This window comes from Colius striatus, chromosome 13 (assembly GCF_028858725.1).
Source record: "Colius striatus isolate bColStr4 chromosome 13, bColStr4.1.hap1, whole genome shotgun sequence".
NCBI classification, from domain to species: Eukaryota; Metazoa; Chordata; class Aves; order Coliiformes; family Coliidae; genus Colius; species Colius striatus.
Genome location: NC_084771.1, coordinates 20,046,758 through 20,070,476, shown reverse-complemented (window position 1 = coordinate 20,070,476; position 23,719 = coordinate 20,046,758). Strand labels below are relative to the sequence as shown.

Here is a 23,719-nt window from a genome sequence, read left to right as displayed (position 1 = left end):
CTTTCTAAGAAATATAAAAAAACAGAAAGCTTTTCTGCATATAACTTCTACATAAGAAAAAGCACTTTAACGGCAATAACACCAATCAAAGAAAAGGGCAATAAAACTGAACCTGATATGCAATACATGATCTTGCCACATGAGGGCAATGCACTTCTTTTAATAGTGCACCAACAGCAAACAAACATCTTTACAAGACTCTCCTGGAAAAAAAATACTATTATTTTTCCCTTTTGTTCATAATTGGGCCATTAGTGTAAATAACTCGAAAACCAAATAAATTTCAAATATCAAGTAAAACTTCTATGGAAAAAATAATCTGAAAGCAGGAGAGAAGATGTGGATGTTTATGCTCATAAGGATAACAACAAATCCATTCAGAGGATTTATATTAAACTAACAGTATCTGATGGTTTGGCAAGCTAATCATAACCGGTAAGGTCCAATATTTAACGCCACAATATACCTTTTTTAGCTTGAAAGATTATTGACTGGGTATAAGTAGCATGCCTTGACAAAAGCAAAGGTCTAGCTCACAACTGCACAACTGATGAAAGGTAGATTTTGACACTTACACCGTTTGACTCTTAGAACCACTAAACTAATATTCTAAAGGGGAAATACACAAATTCACCACATATTACTGTGAATCCAAGTTTCATTATTTACTCAAGTGTCTTGGTTTCATTGATAGTTAATTTTCTTCCTAGTAGCTGCTACAGGACTATGTTTCAGATTTACACTGAAAAGGAAGCTAATAACACAGGAACATTTTGACTATCACTGAGCAGGGCTTGCATGGCATGAAGGCCTTTTCTGCTTCTCACCCTGCCCTTCCAGCAAGCAGGCTGAGGATGCATAAGAGGACAGGAGGGAACATAGCCAGGACAACTGACCCAAACTAGCCACAGGACTATTCCATATCATAGGACATCATGGCCAGCATATAAACTGGGGGAGGTTGCCCAGAAGGGGCAGATCACTGCTGAGGCATTGGTCAGCAGGTGGTAAGCAACTGCATTATGCATCACTTGGGTTTTCTCCTTTGTGTTTTATTTTTCTCACTCTTTGTTGTATTTCTTGTCATTACTATTACTATCATATATCATGATTATTGTTATTATTATATTCTATTTTCATTTTAGTTAGTAAACTGTTCTTATGTCAATCCTGGAGTTTTACTTTTTTTCCCCTCGTTTCTACTCCCCATCCCACTGGGGAGGGTAGTGTGAGCGAGCAGCTGTGTAATGCTTAGTTGTTTGCTGGGGTTGAACCATGGTATCAACTCTTTCTCAACTAACAGGTTTATTTGAGCGACTTCTCTTTGGCTAAAAAGTATTTGTAAAAGTAGGTATCAATGGTGCTACTCCCTTGGCTTCTATAGTATCCAATCCTTTCAAACTGTGCTGTAACAATTAGGTATCCATTTAACGTTAAAACTTTTAAGAAACATGTAGCAAGATACAGATACCAGCTTCAGCCAAGAACTTACTGTATGTATCAGCCAAGAACAGGTCTTAAAGTATCTTCCTGGTTTCTGCTTCTTTGTAATACAGAAGTTATCCTGTTATCTCTCCAACACTCAAGCTCCCTTCCCCTTTTGTATTTTTATGGCCCATAAATTATGAGGTATGTCAACATTTAAAACCCTTCTGGTTTTATATTACAAGAAACTGACAGCTTCAGTATTTGTGTCATTTAAGAAGTAGCTTAAGGATGCCTCTGTCATGACTCAAAAGAGTCACCACATAAACTAGCAGACTCAAAACCAAAAGATGAGAGTTCTAAATACGAAATGGTATCTAACAGGAGGGTGTGGACAACTAAACATAAAGAAGGGGAAAAAAACCTCACAAGTAGACAAATCCATGGGGGTGAAAAAAACAAATAAAAAAAATCCACTGACAACTACCAAGTATGAAAAACAGCCTGCAACTCCAGAAATAATGCAGACAAAACCACTTGGGACAGTATTTACTAGAACTATCACTATTTGCTTCCTGTTTTCATATTCATCACTAAACACCTACTGTGAGAAACACCACAGTGGACAGACATTCACATGAAACCTGATTTGGTTTTAATTTTCTAACACATCCCAACTGCAGTAACTCCTTGTAACTGTGTTGATCTAGTTCAAGCAAACATACTTTATAAAAAGCTGCAGTATCATGCAGTCATGAAAATGCTTACCATCTTCTCTTCGTATTCTGGGTCAACTTCTTTTTCAGGTCTAGCTGCCTTTGGAGGAAGTTTCAGTTGAAATGGGGGATCATTTTTCTGGAATTCAAATTTAAAACACTTCATAAATCTGAGGGTTTTCATTTACTAAAGCAAAAAGATATTGAACTGAACAAACCTACACACTACATTATAAGTATGCTACTTTGTAAAAATAATTACTTCAGAATGAAGTGGCTGCATTAATTGTATTATTTCACCCAAAATAGAACCTAATACCTAAGATGAAACTAAAGAAATGTGACTAGAAAACACGTAAGTTGAAGATTTGTCTCATCCTCATGTTTATCTCTACAAACAGAATCCAAGCTGAACACATTGAAAGTACTGAAAGAAAATGAAGCTTAATCTTTCATGGAGATCTTGCTTTAAATGCATACATTTAATATCTTGAAAAGATACTTTAAAAAATTGAATGTGATTTCTAAATATAAAATTCCTAACTAAATTTCTGGCACTTGACAGAAAAATCCACTTAGGTTTTGTTTGTTTTCACTTCTAGATGAAAAGTCACCAGTTCATTTGAAAATACAGCTTTCACTACACTTAGATATCTATCTAGGAAGAGACACAAATTAACCAACCAAATCCACACATCAACTGCTGCACGGTATGCTCTTAGTTAACAAAGAACTACCTTATTTGCTATAAATCAAATAAATTAAAGAAATTGTAACAAAAATTACGACTTTTGTAGTTCATGAGATTCATTTCTGTGCTCAACTGGGAAGTTCCAAGCAAGCTTCCACAACTTCAGCTGTTACATTGCTATATATGAAAAAAAAAGCTGTCAAAACCCATGATATTGGCAAAATATCTTTTAAAAATAGAATCATGGAAGAAAAGTTTGGTGGATTTTTTTTCCTAATTCAGTCCTTGAAATATGTCTCTTTACATAACTCTTCCAAACAATTTTTTTAGATGAATTACTGTTTTTGAAAAGCACAGAAAAATCTGAAAGGAACTGCCAGAGCGCATGTCTGCATAAAATGTAACAGAGTCTTCATTTGAGAAGTGCTTTAAGTATCAGCTTATTATCAATACATTAAAATGAAATCATAATTAATCTAAACTATTCAAAGTCTAGTAGCAAAACCACACCAAAATGGTAAAAGTCTGTCAAGTAACAGTACACTTCAGTTTCAGAACTGTTACTGAGAGATACATATGCCAACCTTCAAGCACATCATGCAAATGGGAGGAGTGTTTTCTGAAGTCAGATATTACTTTTTCAAGTTTTGGCCCAAAGGCATAATTCTCTGCAAAGGTGAATAACACTAAGCATATTGTCAATAAGTTTTTTGACAATTCAATGATTTTACAAATGCAGGAGCTCAATTTTTCAAGGCCAAATGATTATGTTGCAAATAGGTAGCATTAGAAATGTTCTACTCATAGCTTCTTTCATCATATAAGCAATCAGCTCATCTCAAAAAGCAATGTTAGGACTGTTACACCAATGCACCAAAGAGCAGGTCATATATACCAGTACATTCACATCTCCATTATATTACTATATAACATACACTCTAGTAAGAGAAACTGACAGTGTTAATATTAGGCCAAATTCTTGTTATTAAAGTGACAACATACACCTTCCTAGAGGAAAACAAAATTGCCAGTAGGCTATTTCAGATGTCTCCCTCACTTTCCCTAGAAATAAATTACATAGGTATGGAAAAACATTTATGGTAAGTATGAAGTTTCTCCTGGGCACAGCAGAACAACTCAATATTATGATAATCTTTTTTCATTACAAGTTTTCCAAGTAAAATGTAATACAGTATGATCTTTTTAAGCCTTGAGGCAGATGGCTCTAATGCCAGTTCTGACCTTGTTCAGACTTCCCCAGAAGAAAACTTACAATGTCATTAAAATAAAATCTATTTGGAAAACAGTATTTTGTAAATAACATACTCCAACTTAAAGAAGCAAATGAACTGACATGTAAGTTACTGTTGGCATCACGCTACAAAATCACATCTGACACCTTACTTTCCAAGACAAAAGTTTCCCTGCCTGCCCCCTTGCCTCCTCCTCATTGCAGTGTTTCTGTTTAACATTGATGGCTATAAATTATTAGAAATAACAAACAGGAGACTGTCAAAAGATGATTAAAGAGACAATATATATGCATATCAACACCCTTTTTACTCACAGCTTACAAGGGAAAAAAGTATGCTGTAGTTTCCCTAAAATACTGATCTGCGCTGGTGGAGCTGGATGGGCAGCAGGGACAAATGTCATATCCAAACTTGCTTCTCCTTAATGTTCTGAGTCATAAAAACCTAGACCTTGTCAATTATTAATTTCTGGTATTCTCTCTTACTACCAACTGGATCACATACTTAGTACAACACACAACAACAAAGTATTTCATCAAATCTGTGAGATTTTTACCCTAGACAATTTACACAAGGCATTTTTTCACTGCTTAAAGCAGTGACAGAAAACAGGAGGATTGATCAGCAGAAGTCTCACTGCGAACAGTTAATTAACCAACAAAAGAAGTACTTTGTTTTAAAGTACTTAAAGTACTGGAAGCTAGCTGGTAACAATTTGTCTCTACCACTAAAAAAGTTTCTATTGAAGATTAAACCCCAGGTAAGTCCCCTAAAAACTTGTTTAATTTGAACACCTTACAAGAAGCTTGACCATGTAGCATTTTCGTAATATATAAGACTTCAAGTATTCCAGGGATGCAAAATACACCTCTTGAAATCTCCACTAACAGGGCTACTAACCAGGCTGAGAGATGTTTCTACCTAGTGAGTGGAACAGTTAGTCCTAAATTGGTAGGTCATGCAAACACCTAAATAAATGACTGGTAAGAAAAGCTTTAGTTGACTTTACTCCTGTAACCTGTGCTATCCAAAAGTTGAAACAGATGCATTAAGAACATTTAGAAGAATCCCTCCGTCTTGAACTCACATACATAAAGTAGAAACACACTCCAAATAGTCATTAAGACACTGTTTTAGTACTACTACGAGACTATTTACAGTGAAGTAAAACAGAGAGGGTAACAGAGCACAACAGGCTGTGCTACATGCCGTTATTATGCAGATTATGTAACTAACAGTAAAGCAATGTAAGCAGACCTGTTGTCCAAGGTGAAGTGCAATGAATACAATCTCAAACAGCATTTTTTTTTCTCTTCAAAAAAGAGTATGGCACAGTAGCATAATGTTGGTAATATTTAAAACTATCGACTGCTTTCAAATGATTTATCCAGGCAGGCATTCTTCAAAAATTTAGTGTGACATGCATAAAGTTTTGCAGATTAAGTTGTATCCAACATGGAACTAGCCCTTACACTCTTTTCCCTCAACAATCAGGTAATGTTCAAAATCACACTGTACTGTATCTTACATATTTGTATACATTAGTAATAAAATGAAGAATCAACAGTTCTTTTCAGGTAAAAAAAAAAGTGAATTTTCATCAACTGGAATTAAAATTCTGTTTGCATTAATATCAGCATTTCTCTGCTTCCTCCAATACCATAAGTATATGCCACATAGTCATGAGTCTTACTAAGTTTTTGTAATAGCCATTCTTCGAGCTAAATCTTGTTCATTTCCCAAGGATATCTGAACATGTCACTTTTTACATTCCTTGTGTCCTAGCCTGTAGTCTTTTTCTCAAAAAGCTAAAGAGAGGAGGCTGGCAGCCATACGTGCTCTTTGAAGGTGTTTATTCTGTAATATGGTTGCATTTTAGCCAGGCAGAGGGAAAGCTGAAGCCCTTTGAAGTGTGCGGGCTGGGACAGACCTGTTCAGCCGCCAACTCTCCAAGCCGCCACCGCGACACTCCCCCGAGGGCTCTCGCCCCGTGTGCACTGTCCTCATCCCGCTCCGAGACAGCGTCACCCGAGGACACGGGGAAGGAAAAGCACGGGGCGGGGGGCACTAAGAGAGGGGGCCCTGCAGCAGCGAACAAGCTGAGGGGCTGGCGGAGGGGCGGTAACGGGGCAGAGCCTGCTGCGTGGCACAGGAGCCCAGGCTGCATGGCCAGTACCGGCGTGCCCGGGCTGCATGGCCGGGAAGGAAGCACGGCAGGGTTGGCCGGACCGTCGGGACGGCGGCAGCTACCGCGGCGATGCTGAACGACAGAGCAGGGCGCCGGCCTGCACGGCGGGGCCCAGGGGGTGTGTCAGGGCGGGGGCCGGCCTGGAGGGCCGCCGCGCAGGCCAGGCCCGAGGCTCTAGCCCGGCTGGGCTCTCATAGACGCGCTACCAGCGGGCCGAGGGGCCGAGACGGCGAGGCCCGAGGGGCAGCTGCAGGAAGGGGCGGCGAGACCGGGCGCGCTCGTCCCCGGAGGCTCCACCGCCCGCACGGCAACCCCCGCCCGACCCCGGAGCGGTACCTCCTCCACGCCGGGCTCCTGCGCAGAGGCCGCCGCGGCGGAGGTGGAGGGCACCTCGCCATCCGCCCGGGCTGCGCCGCCGGGGCTGGTGTCCATTTTGAGCGCGGCGGCTGGCGGAGCCACCGGGGGGCAGCGGAGAGGGGGCAGGGGGCGGCCCCAGAGCCCCAAACAGCGCGCGGCCCCACCCCCCGGCCGGCCCGCCCTGCGCGGATCTCGCGATACTTCCCGCGCCGCGCGTTTCCCGCCCAGCGCTGGCGGGGTGTGTGGCGGGACGGGCCGCGCCGGCGACGGCCGTGCGACAGGGCCGGGGAAGAGAGCCAGGCCCTCGGTAACGGGGCCTCAGTGGAAGCTGTCGGGACCAGTTCCGCTGTTCCTCACGGGGTGCTGCACATCGGGCCACCTGTGGCCCACAGAGGTCCCACTGCCTCCCATTCTCTCGAGTAACTCCACAGCTCAAGAAGAGAAGGCAGTTGGGGCTGCTGCATATACAAGCGGTAGCTCAGGATGGGCCCGTGAGCTGCGTGATGATGTACTACGCTGTCTCAGGGCCTCCCAGGCATCTGCTGTATTTCGGAAACAATGCTGGCTTTGAGCAGGATGAACTGGTTCAGCCGTTACTGAGGTCCTCTCCACATCCCAAGTGCCACCTTTGTACTCTGCAGAGGGCAACCAGCCTGTGTCTCACGTGCCAGCACCAGGATGCGTTCTCCTTCCCAAGTCTTCCCAGGCAGCAGTCCCTGTGGCTCTGGCATAAGCTTGTAGGGCACACGATCTCTAGACCTGTTGTAGAAGGAGGCACGGATGCTGCCATGGAGAGCTGACAAAAGGATAAGGTGTGGCAGGAGCCAGACAAGACAACAAAACGGTATGGAGCTGAAAACTGTATACTTTTGAATTCATTTTCCTTGGTTCCAAACCTTGCTGCAAATAGCAAGTGTGTTTCCCTAAATGCCCTAGGCTATATTAGAGAGAGAATTGTCTCTTAACATCTGCAAGGATAAGAGGCACCAGTGAAACTCCCAAAGCAAGAATAGCTTATGGGAAAATCTATTTTTTTTCTTAAGCCATTTCAAATTCATCAGTGTTTGTGTATCTCATATTGAAAATTGCACTAATGAAGCCACTCAGTTTAGTTACCATCAATACAGACATTTCTGACTGTCCATGCAAGACATTCAGATTCTCGGTTGCTGAGCTATAACTTTGCTCATACTGCTAAAGGATTCCAAAACGACCCTTGAGATGAGCAACTTAAAAAATTGAGAGCTCCAAATCAGCCATTTTACCTGGTGATTACTTACAAAGGCAATATTGTGAACATTTTGTCCAGAGAAATAGATGAAACTCAAACCAAATAGTCAGAAATAAAAGCTTCTTCATTCCAGTTAAAAGCTCTGTATCTGTTATCAAGATCTTTATGCATAACTCAACAACTAAGCTGAGTAAATGGGTTGTATCTCTCATACACTGCATTTAGAAAGACCCCTGAGACCTTTTTTCCATCCATACACTGACTCCAATAAGGTGCCATTTTTTGAGGAGTAAGTATATGTCTGAACTGTTTCCATGGCTGCCTGATTACTCTGAACTTCAGTATGTAAATTATGGTTCAACATAGAAGATTTAAGCTCTAAACTCCCCTTTTTCATGCTGTGAAGCAGCTGCAAAACAGTAACGATGCTGTTCCAAATTATTTATCAGGCTATTGCCTTCCGTGTCTGTTGCGTAGTTTGCAACAGAGCAAGGCCCACAGCATCTGCAGTTGCCCTTCCACATGATTTATTTTTAAAAGCTTTGAGGAGTAGTTTTTCATAGCACAATTGAGAAGAGTGGCATGACTCGTTTTGAAAGAGTACTCCAAATAGCTTTTCCAAGCAGGGCTATCTAGAAGATGAAGTTTACCGTTAGCTATGTGAAAGGTCTCTAAGGTGGGAAAATTCCAGTCTATGACGTGTTTGTTCTTAACCTTTACAGAAAATAGCTCACTAACCATTTTTAATATTTGGTTTTCCTACTCCAGTTTCAAATGCTTGTAGCTTCTGTTTATGCAAAACACTCTCAAGTGTTTGTCACAGCTTGCTTTTTACTCGAAATTCACAGGAACATTACATGCTGTACAAATAATCAAGCTGCTGCTTTCATGAAAGATCCCCTTTGGATATTTTTTGCTTGTGTATTTAACATTTGCATTTGACACTTTGCATAGATATTCTTAGTTACTGCTCTTAGTCTATGTTATACATTCGTGTCGATCCACAGGCCTTTGTCTGAAAAAATCACTTAGTCATACAATGGCAATAATCTAATTAATGTGATAATCTAATTAATTATTTTAAAAAAGTAGTGATGTCTTTTTTTGTACTTCCTTTCTGGATTATTTTTTGTACTCGTATCATTTCTGTTTGCAAAATTCCACAGAATTTCTCCCATTATTTTTTTTAACATGACAGCCCCGAGGCAGGGGGCTAGTTGTCGTGTTAAGTTGTAGATTTAGCTATTAGCTCTTTGTATTATTCATTGTTTTACAGTCTGCCAGACACAATCACCAGGGCTGCATGTGTAGTCTCCTACACACTAAAGTTTCATCACAGCAATTAAGGCCTCCTCCATCTGACTTAGAAGATGCACTTGACATACTGTATGATGAGAAATTATATTTTCTTGTCAGACGCAAGAAGAGAAATTGTTTAGGCTCACTGTTACCCACTTTTATGTTTCAGACATTGCTGAAATATGTAAGCAGTTGGTGAGATACAGACCCAGAGGCATTTTCATTACTGCCCAAATAAGACCATAAGATTTTTTAAATGTTGGACTGTGGCTACTCAAGCTTTCCCAAACAGGAGACTAGTTGTAGTGGTTTTAATTTCTCTAGCACAGATGCATTGGGTTTCAGTAACTTTTTAAAATAAATGTTACTATTCTGTGGAATTACTTTGTAGGCCAAGTTCTTACAAAAGCCTCTTTTGTGTGAGTTTGTGTGGATGAAGAAAATGTTGCCAAAAAGCAGGGTAAAGTAAGGAATAGTACAAGCTGAGAGACAGTGAGTAAAAATCCCCCAAGAACTGATAAGCTTTAGAGACCAGTAGACTTGGTGAATTCACAAAAACAGATAAACACGGTACATCAAGAGTCTACCAGACCCATGCAAGGCCACCAGCACCCACAACCGTCAACGAGCTGTGTGACCCAGACCACAGCTAAAAGCAGTTGCTATGGCTGCTAAACGCAAGTGCATAATTAAGATTCAGTTCATATACGCACCTGCTGAAAAAGAGGAGCCTTTCAAAAACTTTCTGAGCTCCTTAGTAAGCAGGTGGCGTTGGCCTCGCAACTGTCTCACAGACCAAGTAACTTAGTTGCCACTAGGTGGCAACACCGACCTGTACTCGCCGGGGGTCGGCTGCAGGAGTCCGAACTTCAAAGTGATCCGGCAGCCTGTGAGCTGTTTCATGGGGATGCTGCTCATAAAACTGATTTGATGGAGGATTAAAAAAACAAATTAAACCATCTTTTACTTGCAGTTGCTTAATTGCTTCTAAAACAGTATCTTGTACATTCCGTACCTTCCTCCAGAATGGCAAAAGTGGTTTGTAAAGAAGGGCCTTGGTTTGGTAGTATACTCAGACTTTGGGATATGTTCACTCCCTTGTGCACATTCAGGCGTCTCTCCATTAAATGTCATAGTCTAAAATCCATGTGTACTCAGCTAGTCATTTCTAGCTTAAATGTATGAGTGATAAACCACCACTGTGTAAAACATGTTAGCTGTAAGCAATAAACAGCTTTATAGCTCAGAAACAAACAAGATCTGGGAGTAATAAAAGTGCTCTCTCTGAGGCATTTGCGAGTTGACTCACATAGCTGCCACCTTTACCTCTGTACCTACATTAGCCTAGCTCAAGTGTGAGCAACCATAGTGCACTATGCCTTACCCTGGCTGCATGCAGCCTTACAATCTTGCTTGAGTTGTTTATATCAAGTGTTATTATTGCTTATATTAAACATTTGTCTTGTCATCTTGGTTGTTAACTGGTTCAGAGTTTCACAGTTGCCTTGGTTAAAAGGACATTGGTGGCAGGGCTGAGGAACCAAGTGCTCAGAGCCCAGAAGTACCTTGGCCACCTTCCTTGCCCATGGGGGCCATGAACCCTTTTTAAACTCAGACCTGAGCCTTGAGTCTGAGCTAACTCCCAGGGTACAGCAAGGGGTACCAAGTACACTGACATGGCCAACATGGCAGAGGCTTCACCAGCTAGTGCCCAGCCCCACAACACCTGAGCAAGGAGAGCAAGTCTAGAAATGGGAGCCAGGTTCCACTGACAGTCTGGATCATCAGGTGAGTTTGTGGTAATAAAGCAGATCCAAGGTCAAGCCAATCCAGAACCACATATAGTGAAGGCAAGCAGGATCAGGCACAGTCTGGTGATCAGCAGGCAGGTTCAACACTAAGCCAAGCTGAAGATCAGTCCTTCTACAGCACAACTCAGGCAGACTGAAGGTTCAGATCTGAGCCCAGATGGGGCTCCTGGGCCTACAGTCAGTGAGTGTGAGTGAAGGCCCCAGGTGAGGCTGGCCAGGATTATTAAGGCTTGTTAGTGCAGTTGGGCCACTAGCAAAATCATATGTCACAACACAGCAGAAAAGAGGCAATATTTTCCTTCCCTGTATTTCAAGCATCATCCAGACAGTACTGCTCCCCAACAGCTCCCCCTACGCTTTTTCTGGCATTCATGCAGGCTCCTATGAATGTGCCAGAGATTTCCTTATATCTTTGTCTTGTTTCATGGTGTTTCTGCCTCGTATCTCTTCCAAAATGTAGTTTACAACCCAGCTAATCTAGCATCAGTGAAAAGAGTGGTCTCGCTGTCTTCTCCAAGTGGGATCTTGCTCTGGCCTGTGCAAGCAGTGCCATTCATCTTAACGTAAGGTGAGTCACATCACCAAGGCCAACCGGGCAGAAAACTGTTTCTCATCTTTTGTAATTTTGCTACTGGTTTAATGCTCTAAACAGACTTGCTATGTAGTCACAAAAATACCAGAATTGATGGAAGGAAAGCTGTGGAAGGAGTTCATACCCAGAGGCAGGAAGGAGAGTGAGGCCTCCCTTCTAGCAGCAGCTCTCTGCTGTGATGTTAGTAACCCAGACTAAGTTCACATCCTGGCACATAATCAAACTCCATCGACCACCATTATCACTATCTCTTAGTCAACTCACAAGGCAAAGACCTTCTTCCACACATCTCTTGCACAGTTTTCCTTATGGCCTGTGGTTTAATATGTGCCTCGTTTAAGTTGTCTTAACCATTTATCTCCTCCTTTATTTGGCCTGAGGTAAAGGAGAACACTGTACAGAGAAGCTGTTGTCCAGATCTCCTAGGAGGGACTTCTTTCAGTGAAGAAATTACTGTTGTTTCTATGAAGTCCTCTACCTGGCTGGAGTACTTTGTTTCTGCCAGCTTCTGTTTTATGTCTTCTGTTGCTGAGAATTCAGAAATGCTGCCTCTCTTTGCGCATCAGAGGTTATGTCCTTACAAATAACTTTGGTTATGTCCAGCAGCACATTTCAGTGCATTCTTGCATTTACCTCTGCAACCCTGTTTCATTCAGATCCTTATTTCATAGGTTGCCTTCCAAAGTTTATCCAGTTTAAGGTTCCAGCATTTTTGCTTCCTCATAAGATCTGGAGGTCTCCTCCTATAGAGCTTACAGCATAGAAACTACTTCTAAAATGAGATCTTGGTTTATGTCTCACTCATTTGTAACCCAGCTTTTACTGAAGGTGTCATTTCCAAGGATGTCCGTTGCTGCAGAGCTTTGTGGCAGCTGAGCACGTAAGAGCAGTCCAGCTCCTGCATGGCACAATTCATGGCTACAAACAACAAGTGATTACCTGATTCTGCCTCGGTTACAGGCACAAGCACAACCAAGCAATGTAGTATAGTGGACTTGACATTAAGTATGCTTATAGGATTGGGATTCTTTTTTTTCAGTGAAGGCTTTATATTCACTCAACATTCTTCTGTATTGAGTTTTCATTTTACCCAGCAGTCTCTGGAGTTGCCAATACCATTTGCAAATACAAGACCCTGTCCAGCACTGCAAAGTCTTAACAAAATAGCCAATCTATACTTTGTGTCTGGTTCAAAGAGCTGATTGCTGTACAAATACTTATAGTTTTTTCCCATCTTAGGTGAAATATTGCATTTTTCATTCCAGGTTTTAGCAACCAAAGCTTCACTGTGATACTGTAAAGGCTTCTGATATGGCTGTATTTCCCAACTGCACGATATTTCTGCTAAACCTTTTTCACTTGGTATACACTTGGGGTTTTTTGGCTGTATGTCATTTTTTCAGTGGGAGAGCCAGGAGCTCTCACAGTTTAGTACATTATGAAAGTGAGAAGACTGTTAGCTCTCCATGGATGCCATGAGCCAGGTTTATGTGATGACATTAGAATGTGTTAATTTGCTGAGCCACATCAGGAACTTATTGCAAAGATACCTTAGTCCTTTGCAACTTTGAAATTAAACAGTGAGTGGCTCCTTCTGCCCACACCATGCTTCTGTGTTCTTGACCCCTTGCACTGCTACTGGTGTTTCTGCGGGTGAGAAATGGGTTAGTTCAAGTTTCTAAAAAGCAAAAATGGAGCCCAACAAAGAGTTACTATTTTTTTCTCAGATCAGCTCATCAAAACAAGTCAACTACCCACACATCCAAGGGCCAGTGCCAATACAGCAGGGAATCAGACACATGGCAAGATGGAGGGTGGGATTGAAGCCACACTAATTTGTATCAGTTTAAGCTACCATAAACCAGACTTTAATAAACACTGTTAAAACTGTGTATTCTGTCATAAACTCCAGATTTTGCCCACCTACAAACAATGATGTCATGCAGATTTAACAATGATCAGAAATTCCTTTGCAGTCATACAATAATTCCTGATGCAATAAGATATGACTTTGCCAAAACCTGGAACGTTGTGTCAAGCAAGGCTCTGACCAGAAGAGATTACGTTTTTTATAGATATTTTAAAAGTTATTTTAGATGAAAGCAAAAGCTGTCCAGAGAGGTCTTTCCAACTGAAATAAATCTGAAGCATACTTTGCTGCTCACTGTAATGCCATTCTTTTCTCCCCTAACCTATACAGTGGTTTTGCAACATTGAAAACCTGTAAATAACCTGCCTGAAAGAGAGACAGAATCTTATAAAATTTTGAATATTTGTGAGTATCCAGCAAGCAGGCCAGTGCAGTATAGCCTTTAACTCTCTTTAATAATAGTTTAAATTCTTTCATCACAAGTTCTCTACCTAAAATAATCTCTTAAGCAAAAGCCTGTTTCTGTGGGTTTGATGTCACACCATTATCCCTAAGCTGATCACAGACTATTTGTAAATGTAACAGCTCTTGTTCAAAGGTTTTAAAGTGCACCAGGATTTCCTTTAAACACAGGAAATGCACAGAAGGATGCTGTGAAGTGCTGCCTCCATTAGCCTTGCAAACGTGGCAGATGCATTGCAAAAGCCAAAAGCCATCACTTCAGTTGCCACAGGCTTTGTCCTGCTGTGAAAATTCTTTTAATCCTGTCCTTTTTATCCATTTTGACTTGCCAACCTCTACTCTCTGTGGAACACTAGACTAAACCTGTTACATTTTCCAGAGTACTATCAATTTCTGCTGAAGGATGTTAAGCTAGAGTAGCTGGTTTTAATTTGTCCTTTCCCCTCAGTCCCCTATTTTTTTGCTATTCTGCTCCTCTGACTGCCTAGGCCTTCTTTCTTCCTCATCCTATAATGATTCTTCCTTTTTTGTAACAGTCTCAAACACACAGCTGCCATCAAAATAATTCTTCCTTTCCTGCATTTACGTTCTTCAGACAGGGCAACCTTTTACACAAGTAGTTCAGAAAACTGGTCTGTTTGCTGTAACACCCTCTACTCAATCATCATTAAATACAGTAGTGTTTCTTCTTCCTTCAGTTGCAGAGAAGGGGAAGATATCTTTTTCACTCACTGTTCTGCCATCTGCATGAAAATTTCTCACAAATCACAATGTAAGAGGTAGGGTGCCTGTAACTCAGTAACACATTTTTGGGCAACGTAGAGAACAGAGGCAGATGGTGTCCCATGTTAATTTTTCTCTGTTCATTTTCTCATCACTCCGGAGTATTCTCTGGTCTCAGTAAGAATATTTTAGGGAGGCCAAGACCCATTCTGCACTTCATGACAAGGCATCCACATTTGTGAATCTGCAAATAGCTAGGCAGAATTTTTTCACTTACCCATAAAACTACAGACTGCTTTTTCCAGCTGTTCCTGCAGACCTTTCTTTAAGCTTCTGAACTTCAGGCTGCTCTGGATAGTTTGGAGTAAGCTGGTTCCAGCAAATTCTCATTTTCAGGAGACTGAAATTTAATAATATACTGCCTTTGATCTGGAAGAGGCATGTCATAAGCTTGATGTCAAACAGGTTATTTTAGATTTCTGGCTGTTACAGATTTGACTATGTCACATCGCCAGAATCCATCAGCTGTGCACAGGTAAATTCCTCCAAATTATCACATAAAGTTAATCAGTAGATCCACTCACATGTGGGCTTAGTAATATTCAGCATTGTTATATATGGGGGAAAAAAAGGAAGTAGATTTTTCTTGGGTTCTAAAAATAATTAAGACATTTAGTAAATAAATTTTGGCTCTTTAAAAAAGCCACCTTCTCTACTTCTGTACCTCCTCCCTCAGAGCAAAGATTATTTGCTGACCCTGAGGGGCCGTTTGGTAAAACTACCCTACAAGGAAATCCTCAGAAAAGGGTTGATACTGATGTATATGTGGAGAGTAACAGCCACAGCTTGCCTGACTGCCTATGTAGTGATGGTAAGATTATCTACTACTCCACAAACAAAAGCCAAAAAGTAGCAAAAGTGCATTTTTTAAATGATTGCTTCTGTGTATGACAGAAAGAACACCATCTTCTGGCAAAATTGTCAGACGAGAGATTTGTACCAAAAGTACTTTGTACCAAAGTGGGTATCTGTTTGTTACCACCTCCAATTTAGAAAAAGGCAGTTGTATATTTGCAAATAAGCAGAATGCCAGCTCTTCCACCAGTTATTTTCCTGAATGGGAGACTTTCCTGTAAGATTCTGGACATCTGCTGCTGTTTCCCAGAGATTTGTGCCACAGGGCGTTGGTCTGTTTTCTGAAACAGATTGACAGAGATCTCCCTATGTGTCATGAAAGCTTTTGGTACAATTACATTCTGCCCTGTCCATAACAATAAAGGCCATACCCACATGCAGCATACACAGTTCTTATACTTCCTGGAGCAAAACCACAGCAACGTTCAACTGTCTGTTTTCTTTTTTTATTTTCACAATGGCCCCTGCTTTCAAAGCAGGTATCTGACCGTTGTGTCCTACAGGCATCAAGAGCCTGTAGGTGACCAAGCACACAGCCTGCTTCAGGCAGATTATATTCAATCAGCTAAACAGTGTAGTGCAGACAGGGTCAGCATCATTCTCTGCCAGTGGTCAGCCTTCAATTTTTGTAGTAAATTGTTTAAACAATGATGACAAATCATGTTGTTCTGTTGATCTGTGTGTATTCCTCTTTAGACCTGATTTGTGTGGTGAGGACAGGCTACTGAAAGGAAGAGGGGAGAAGGGGCTGAATTATCCCCTGTGACTTTGCTGAACTTGTCCTTGTGAATAGAAAGAGAGTGAAATATTTGTCTGCAGGGGGGAGCAGAGTGGTAACTGTCAGAAACAGCTGGAACATATATACTATGTCATGTCTTTTTGTGGTACTGAGCTTTTCTGCTTGCTGTGGGAATGCCGCAGAGGCATGTTAGCATTTTGCTGAGTAAGTGTGGTGCGAGCTCCATATGTAAACAGGGATCAGTCAGTAGATGAGAGGAAAGGGCTGTTCTCCCTGAGCTATGGCTGTCTCTTGCATGCACCTCAACCTTCACAACCCCTGCAAGATTTTGTAAACTAAGTGCAAACCTAGATTCTGGGAAAAATATATATGCTTCTGGGAATGTCAGTCTAGACGAGTCCAGTGTCTCTTCCTGATTTGTTACCTAAAAATTTGTGAATGAAATAAAACCTCCTGATTCTTCTCCTCCTCTCCATCCCAATTATTCCTTTTTCCACAGGGGAGCAAGGACTTTCACTGCTCTCAATATTAATAATAACACCACCAGTTGCTCTGCAATATAGTGTGCAAATAGAACACATCTTGAAATCAATTGCCTGTAGGATCATGAAGGAATTTCCCATCAAATGCAAGTAGTCAATTTATTCCCTTCTGTTTTATTAATAGTCAAGTGTTGTTTTGCTCTGAAACATCAAAAGCCTAAGTTAGGAAAAGAGTAGACCAGTACTTTCATGAAGAGCAGAGAATTCCTCTTAGGTATCTGACCAATGTGAATTGCACATTCATTCAGGGTCAGATTGATCCTGCTTAGCTCTGATCTTTGCTGGTGGGACATATGAGGTTAGTGTGTTGAGGACAAACAGTCTGGCATGATCCAAATAAAGACAGATTCTTGAAATTTGATGGAGACATGTCGGAACATAAGTGACCTGTACTTTTTCTGTGGAATGATTTTACCTCCTGGGGTTTCAATTTTATGTTTTACTTTCTCTGTAATCATGTCTACCGTTCATATCCATGAAGGTTTCTCATCTTATGACTTTATTCTAAGGAAGTGTCACAGCAAGAGAAAAATTCTCTCTTGTCAGGCTCTGAAGATTTGTGAAGGCTGGCTCTGATCTCATATAGAAAGAAAGAGAATTTTATGGAAATGATTTTGATTTAGGTTTTTTTCAGTGGTCAGTCACTTTTGAGAACATTCCCGTGGCAGTGCCTACAGCAGATTTGGAGACACAAAATCCACCATCTGATGTTATTGTTACCAAGCAAAACCTGCTCTCTTTCAAGGAAACTACGCCTTATGAATAAAATAGAAGCTTAAAAAGTGAGACAAGCCCAAGCAAATGTATGTACTTTTACACTTTCAAACCTTTTGGCGCTGCAATACTCCTAAGAAAATAATTTTTATTTTTAAACTTTTTTAATTGGGTTTTGCCAGCATATCTATTCAAAACATACTTGAAGTCCAAAACTAAATGCTAATGGATAAAAGCAAAAGCTGGAAGTAAAATACACCACCTGAAGCGTTTTGCAGAAATGTTCAGCCAAAACCAATTTTTCCTTGCTCTTCTTTCCCTTCACTTTCCATTCTGTTTCCAGCCTCAGCTCACTCTGTACAAATGTCTTCAACTGGGAGATTTTTAAAACAAAGACCCTATTATTCACCATCATGATGAATTATTTAAGTAAAGAATTTTATAATGTAGAAGTGGTTGAAAAAATTGTGTATGGAGCAGAACAAAAGTGAAATCCCATTTCTTCCATCGGGGCTAGATGCGGTTCCATTTTAAGCCTGCTATCCTCACGTATGTGAGTGACTTGTTATCAGCAGAGTGAAAATCATTAGGGTAAGAAAATAACTTTATTTGTTCTTTTAATGTTTGGAGCTCAAATACCAAGAAGGCACAGCAGCTTTCAAAACAAACATGTTAACCCCCACATGCTCTGCTTAATTATGATTTCTGGCTTCCTGCATTTCCCCTCAGGCTACTGGCACCATAAGTAAACTGGCATAGATTTTAATTATTCTGAATATGCTGAGCTGCAACGTGCAAGTAGTTCGGCAGGTGCTTCACAAGCAGCTGAGGCATTCCAGCAGTGAGGACAGGAGCCCTCTGACAGGAGAGAAACATCTCTAGCAGGGAACAGAATTGCTGTACCCCTCCCTGTCACCATGGCTACCACTCAGCAGGCATTTTTTTGGGCACAAGTGCCAATTTAAGCAACTGCTGATTTCTAGTTACAGCGCCTGCATCAGTCCCTTCGTTGGTCAGATATGAGTGTGTAGTAGGCCACAACATTTATCAGATGAGGAAACTAGTCCAGACCAGCTGGGAAATACTCTCTTTTTCTTTTTTTTTTTAATTTTGACTCATTCTTTTCCAAACAGTCGTTTTTCTGATTCAGTTCATCGTGTAGCCACACAGATACACAGTGCCTGTGCGATGGAGACGATGGCAGGAAGGCAGGGAAAAGTGGCTTAAGAGATGGGAGACTACTGGTGATTTAAGTAGCATCATCACTGAGCTCAAGCAAAGAGGGAGCTGGAGCTCTCTTTCAGGCTGTGGTTTGCTACTCAGTGTTTAGGTCCATTTGGCAGGCTTGGTTCCTCACCACCCTGTCTCATCCCCTTCCCACCTGCTGCCTTCTTGCAGGTGGTTATGCAGCTGCACAAGGAACGTAGCAGGGGAACCCACCTCTGAGGAATGATCCAGTAAATACTGGGTGTTGCTATGACACTGCATGGATAACACATGAAGTAGATCGCAATTTGTTTTATTTTGGCAGACTAATATTTTAAAGCCTCCAGGTTTGAGGCTATTGTATCTGTCAGTGACACAATCAAGTCACATGTGGAAGGAAAGTCACACAAGTGTGACTTTCCTTCCCTAAATGAGTCCCATGGCTGGATGCATCTCTCCTAGGAGAAGTGTTACAAAGCCTGTTCACAGACCTGCTATCAAACATGCAGTTGTTCAAATATCGATACGGATAAAGGATAAATGGAGCCGAGTGTAGGTGGTTGTGGAATGTATAGTTGGGAATTAAATAATATCACAAGGCTGCATAAAAGTCACTCTCAGACAAAAACCTATCTAGAGAAGTCAGAGCACATTTGAAAGAAGTTGCTTATCATTTATTCATGACAGTTTTCTTTTATGGTAAGATTCTTTTAAGACCAGCAATAATACGAAGCACTAGCAACAGGGGTGTTATGAGTTTATGCAGATTTATTTATATCCTTATGTAAACGTGCATAGGACTTATGTATTGTATGCCACTTATATTGTGTATTGTATTAAATACAATAAATACATATTGCCACAATATTTTTGCTCAGAATCTTGAAAATAAAACACAAACTTGGTTTCTAGTTTGTCAGATTCCAGCAGTGACACTGCAAGCCATTGCGAGTGTGCCTTGCCCAAGAGGTCCAGCACAGATGGGAGAAATTCTGTGAAAACATTAAACCCTTCCCCAGGCTTGAGAGTGCTGTCCACACCTTGCAGAGTCAGGCTCCGCTGCAGGGTCTGTGCCCGGGCAGAGGCGCGTGAGACTCCTCACAGACTACAGACTTGTAAAACCCAGCGAAGAATCACTGTGTCCGCTTTAAGTCAAACTTGTCAGCAACTTCTTAAAAATGAACACAACCTGCCCCGTCCTTAAAAAAACAGGAGTTTCAGATCCCAGCCAGAGGCACTGACTCCAAGGGTATCAGCAACGTTATGCAGTGGTGTTTTTGAAGTTGTGTCAGCGGAACGCCAACCTGTCTCCTTCCCTCTGCTTCTGAAAAGTTCTGTTTCTAAAAAACCTGCAGTGATGTGACCTTAAAAAAATCAAGTTTATTCGTAGTAGATTCATACAGAGGACCAAACGCAGCTGGAAAAGCTTTAAATCCCCAAACTAAAGAAGTTTGGAAGCAATGGCTCAGGCAAATGGTGGATGCGGGAGAGGAGATTTCAGGGCGGACAGAGCACGGCACCACGGACGCTCCCCCGGCGCTGCCTGCGCCTCCCTCGCCAGGCCAAAGCCCTTCTCCGGCCCCTGAGGGCAACCCCGTCTGGGGCTCGGCGCGGGCCGCCGCAGTCACCGCTCCTCCCGCAGCCCAGCCGCGGGGCTCGCTCGCTCAGCTCCCCGGGACCGCGGGCTGTCAGCGGCGCCGCGCACCCCCGCGCTGTCCGGGGCGCTGCGGCGGGGCCAGGCGCGGGGGCCGCGCGCTGGCGGCTGCGTGGCGGCTGCGTGACGGTGGCGGTGGCGGTGGGTGTCGCAGCCGCCGGCTGCGTGGCGGCGAGCCCCGGCCGCCCATCACGTGCTCGGTGTGTTGCATTGTGTTTGCGGCGGAGGGAGGGCTGGCTGTGTCAGTGATCAATGTCATGACTTCCTCCTCGGGCTGGAGCAGTATCAGAGCACAGCTGAAGGAAGCTGATTACTGCTGGTCTCAAATTGGCTGGGAACAATACACACACACACGCACACGCAGCCCGCACCCTGGCTCCCGCGTCGCCGCTCCGCGCCGGGGGGGAAGATGAGCTCAGGGGACGTTGTTTGCACTGGATGGCTCATTAAATCACCCCCCGAGAAGAAACTCAAGAGATACGTAAGTGCAGAGGCTCTGCTGATATTTTTCCTCGCTAAACGCATTTCGGCATGTGCTCGGGATCTTACTCTTCTTTTGAAATGTATCGCCTGATTCGGCCTCGCCTTAGACTAAAACAAAAAGATTTACAAGTCCCTGCGCTTATGGAGCATTTTAATTTTCACCGATATTCTCGTGCCCTTTAGAATTAACCTTACCCGGCTCGTAAGGTTATAATGCTTCATTTGTTATGCAACATATCTTAGGTTAAAAACCACATTTCGGTTTCAGTTAATGTTGCCGTAACTGACAGAATTGTTGTAACAGAATTTCAGATGTCACTTTTCCAGGGAAGGACACGAACCTTATGAACAAAACCAATACTTAAAATTCAGAGGCTCTGCTTTGTTAAGATGCTCTGTAATTTCTGTGACACTTGCTGAAGGCAACATCTGCAAGAGTTTTATTTAGCGGTTTAATATCCCAGCTGCAGTTAGCAGAAGAAAGCTTTACTTTGTGTTTGTGACAAAGAGCTGCTAGAAGATGCCATGCTGTAAAGTTCCTGGTAGCTGAAAGGTGCAGGGAACTGGTGAGAAGAAGTGAGCGCTGCATGCATGGAGAGCTGCAACTGCAGTATATGTAAAGGGGCCCCCTGTTTCATTCTCTATCTGCCTGCCTGGGTTTGGAAAGAAAAAAGTGTGTTGCAAACATAGGAAACTGTATCACTGCAGCGAGGAAACACGCCGAGTAGAAATAAATGACCCTTTAAAAAATTGCTTGGGACAGCATTAAAAACGTGAATCCATCGTGGGCCATTTTGTATGCTCATTTGTGATGGTTGTTCATCAGGCATGCTCTTAACTGTTGTTACACTTTTGGAGTCGATCATACTCGTTTGAGTCATCCACTTCTAACCTAACGTACCTCCAAGCAGTCCCTGAACGAGAAGGATGCCGTGTCCGTCACACTCCGAGCCATATGCGTAGCTTACACCCTTTGTCGTATTCACTTCTGTTTATCAGCGTTTTTTTCTGGAGTGCTGATGTTAGCTTTTTCTAGTAATTTGAGGAATAACTGCCTTGGAAGAATGTAGTAGGTATCGTTTGGCAGTGGCTTTTTTTCCTTGCACGAAAAACTAAGAGAAAAGATAATTTACTGATGTTAGAATTTACTTTTAACTTATTCTAAGCCAGACTTGCTTCTTTTAGATCACAATGTTGCATTGAAATGGCTGAATATTTGCTTTGTTCAGTTAGCATTTTCCAATTCTAAAATCATCACTATGATGTGTGTCAAGGGAGCTGCAAATGAAATACGGGTATCTAATTTTTGTTATATTTTGTAATAAGTGTACTAATAGCACTGTATAGCAGGCACTAGACAATGTAAGAGCCACTGATTCACTCAGCTGGTATCATTAGTAACTCTGTCAGTGAAGCTATTTTTGATGACTCAATATTCATAAAAGGGCAAAGTAGAGAAAACAGAATGTGATAAGGCTGGGATTTGAAAGCCCCCATTATACAGTCAAGATAATAGTCACAACAGGGGCTCTGATCATCTCACGAGACTACTTGCAGTCTGGTCTGCTCAGATTTTTCACTACAAAACCTACAGAAATTGGGTCTATGTTATTCTTCAAACACCAAGCACTAGATTAGCCAGATCTCTGCAGATTAGGCTTTGTTTTCTGTTTAGGAGGATAGACTACTTCTTTGTCCATAATAAAGCAGAAAGAAATCTGCTGCAAGTACAGCAAAGATTATTGTCCTTTCTCATCTGACTGGTTACACAGTGGGTGCTACAAACCAAATGGAAAATATCTCGTATCTCTTGTGAACTATGTTTTCCCCACTTTTTATATAGTTGCACCAACATGGTAGCTTGTGCATCTGGCACTGAGGTGGTAGATGGCTCAGGCTGAACCACAATGACTGCTTAAAAACAACACAAGCTTTAAAACAATGACTGATTAAACTGACTTCAGTAGGTGTCAAGTGTCAACCGCTTACAGGAGAATGGTGTTTGGCTCTGGTTCTCAGCTGACAACATACATAAATCCCTAAGCTTTACACCACCCTTTGTGTTCATCTGGCAAAACCCCCAGTCTGAGCTGAAGCTTCGAGGGAGCTTCAGACGCGAGCTTGGTCTACTGCACATGGGGACCTGTCTTGCACTGAGCAACTCGGTTGCTCTCATGGGGTTGTCTCCCAGTTTACATTTTCCTGAGTTCAGCCTCCAGCCTTTGGATCTCTTTGGGCCTAAGGATCTCTTGTTTTATACACAGAAAAATTCTTAACTCTTGATATAATATAATCACTAAGAAAATCAAAGTAATTTCAGTGGAATCTGTAATTAAGAGACCAGACAATGATGAATTCAGGTTGTGAGACTGGGAACTGCAGATAGTCCCACAGAAGCCACTTAGAATATTTACAGTGTTTATAAAATTCAACAAATACATCTTTGCAAGACTGGAGCCTAAAGACCAAAGTATACTTTCGGTTATTCTTGTTCTCTGATGAAAGCAATTAGGGGTTTTTATGCATAAACAAGTCAGAATTTGGCTCTAGGTAAGGAAAAACGTTATTTTCAATACTTCGAAAAGCAGGTGTTAAGAGTCTGTATTTTTCCTGTAATGTCTTACAAAGCTGATGCTCTTAGCAGCACTATTCTTAGAAGTGACTTATCATTCCCTAACAAAGGCTCCTCTCTTACATGTGCAGGAAACGAACATGAGATTAATTACCCAAGTGTAACTTTCTGTAAAAACAGAGCTTAATACTAAATGCAGGGGATTCATTAGAAAGCAGAGGGAGCTTCACTTCAGCAGGCAAATAGTCTAATAGTGGTTTAATAGCATGCACAATG

General features: G+C 41.9%; 2 protein-coding genes across 5 annotated transcripts in view; one reads left to right on the top strand and one right to left on the bottom strand.

Annotated features, from left to right (window-relative positions):
- The window catches only part of SMARCA1 (SWI/SNF related, matrix associated, actin dependent regulator of chromatin, subfamily a, member 1), a 35,917-nt gene extending 29,112 nt beyond the window's left edge, over positions 1-6,805 (bottom strand). Inside the window, exons 1-2 of one of the 3 annotated variants that reach the window (XM_062006307.1) lie at positions 6,610-6,805; positions 2,194-2,280 (exon numbers count right to left, since the gene is read on the bottom strand). In XM_062006307.1, coding sequence (XP_061862291.1) covers positions 2,194-2,280; positions 6,610-6,705 — 183 coding nt within the window. In that variant the 5' untranslated portion in view covers positions 6,706-6,805. Of the gene's footprint in view, positions 1-2,193; positions 2,281-4,399; positions 4,494-6,015; positions 6,582-6,609 lie in introns of those variants that run through there. The other 2 variants (XM_010199961.2, XM_062006308.1) reach the window with 2 other exon arrangements.
- A 13,849-nt stretch (positions 6,806-20,654) lies between these two features.
- Positions 20,655-23,719, top strand: part of GAB3 (GRB2 associated binding protein 3) — a 64,969-nt gene continuing 61,904 nt past the window's right edge. For both annotated transcript variants that reach the window (XM_062006335.1, XM_062006334.1), the window contains exon 1: positions 20,655-20,869. In XM_062006335.1, coding sequence (XP_061862319.1) covers positions 20,798-20,869 — 72 coding nt within the window. In that variant the 5' untranslated portion in view covers positions 20,655-20,797. The remainder of the gene's footprint in view (positions 20,870-23,719) is intronic.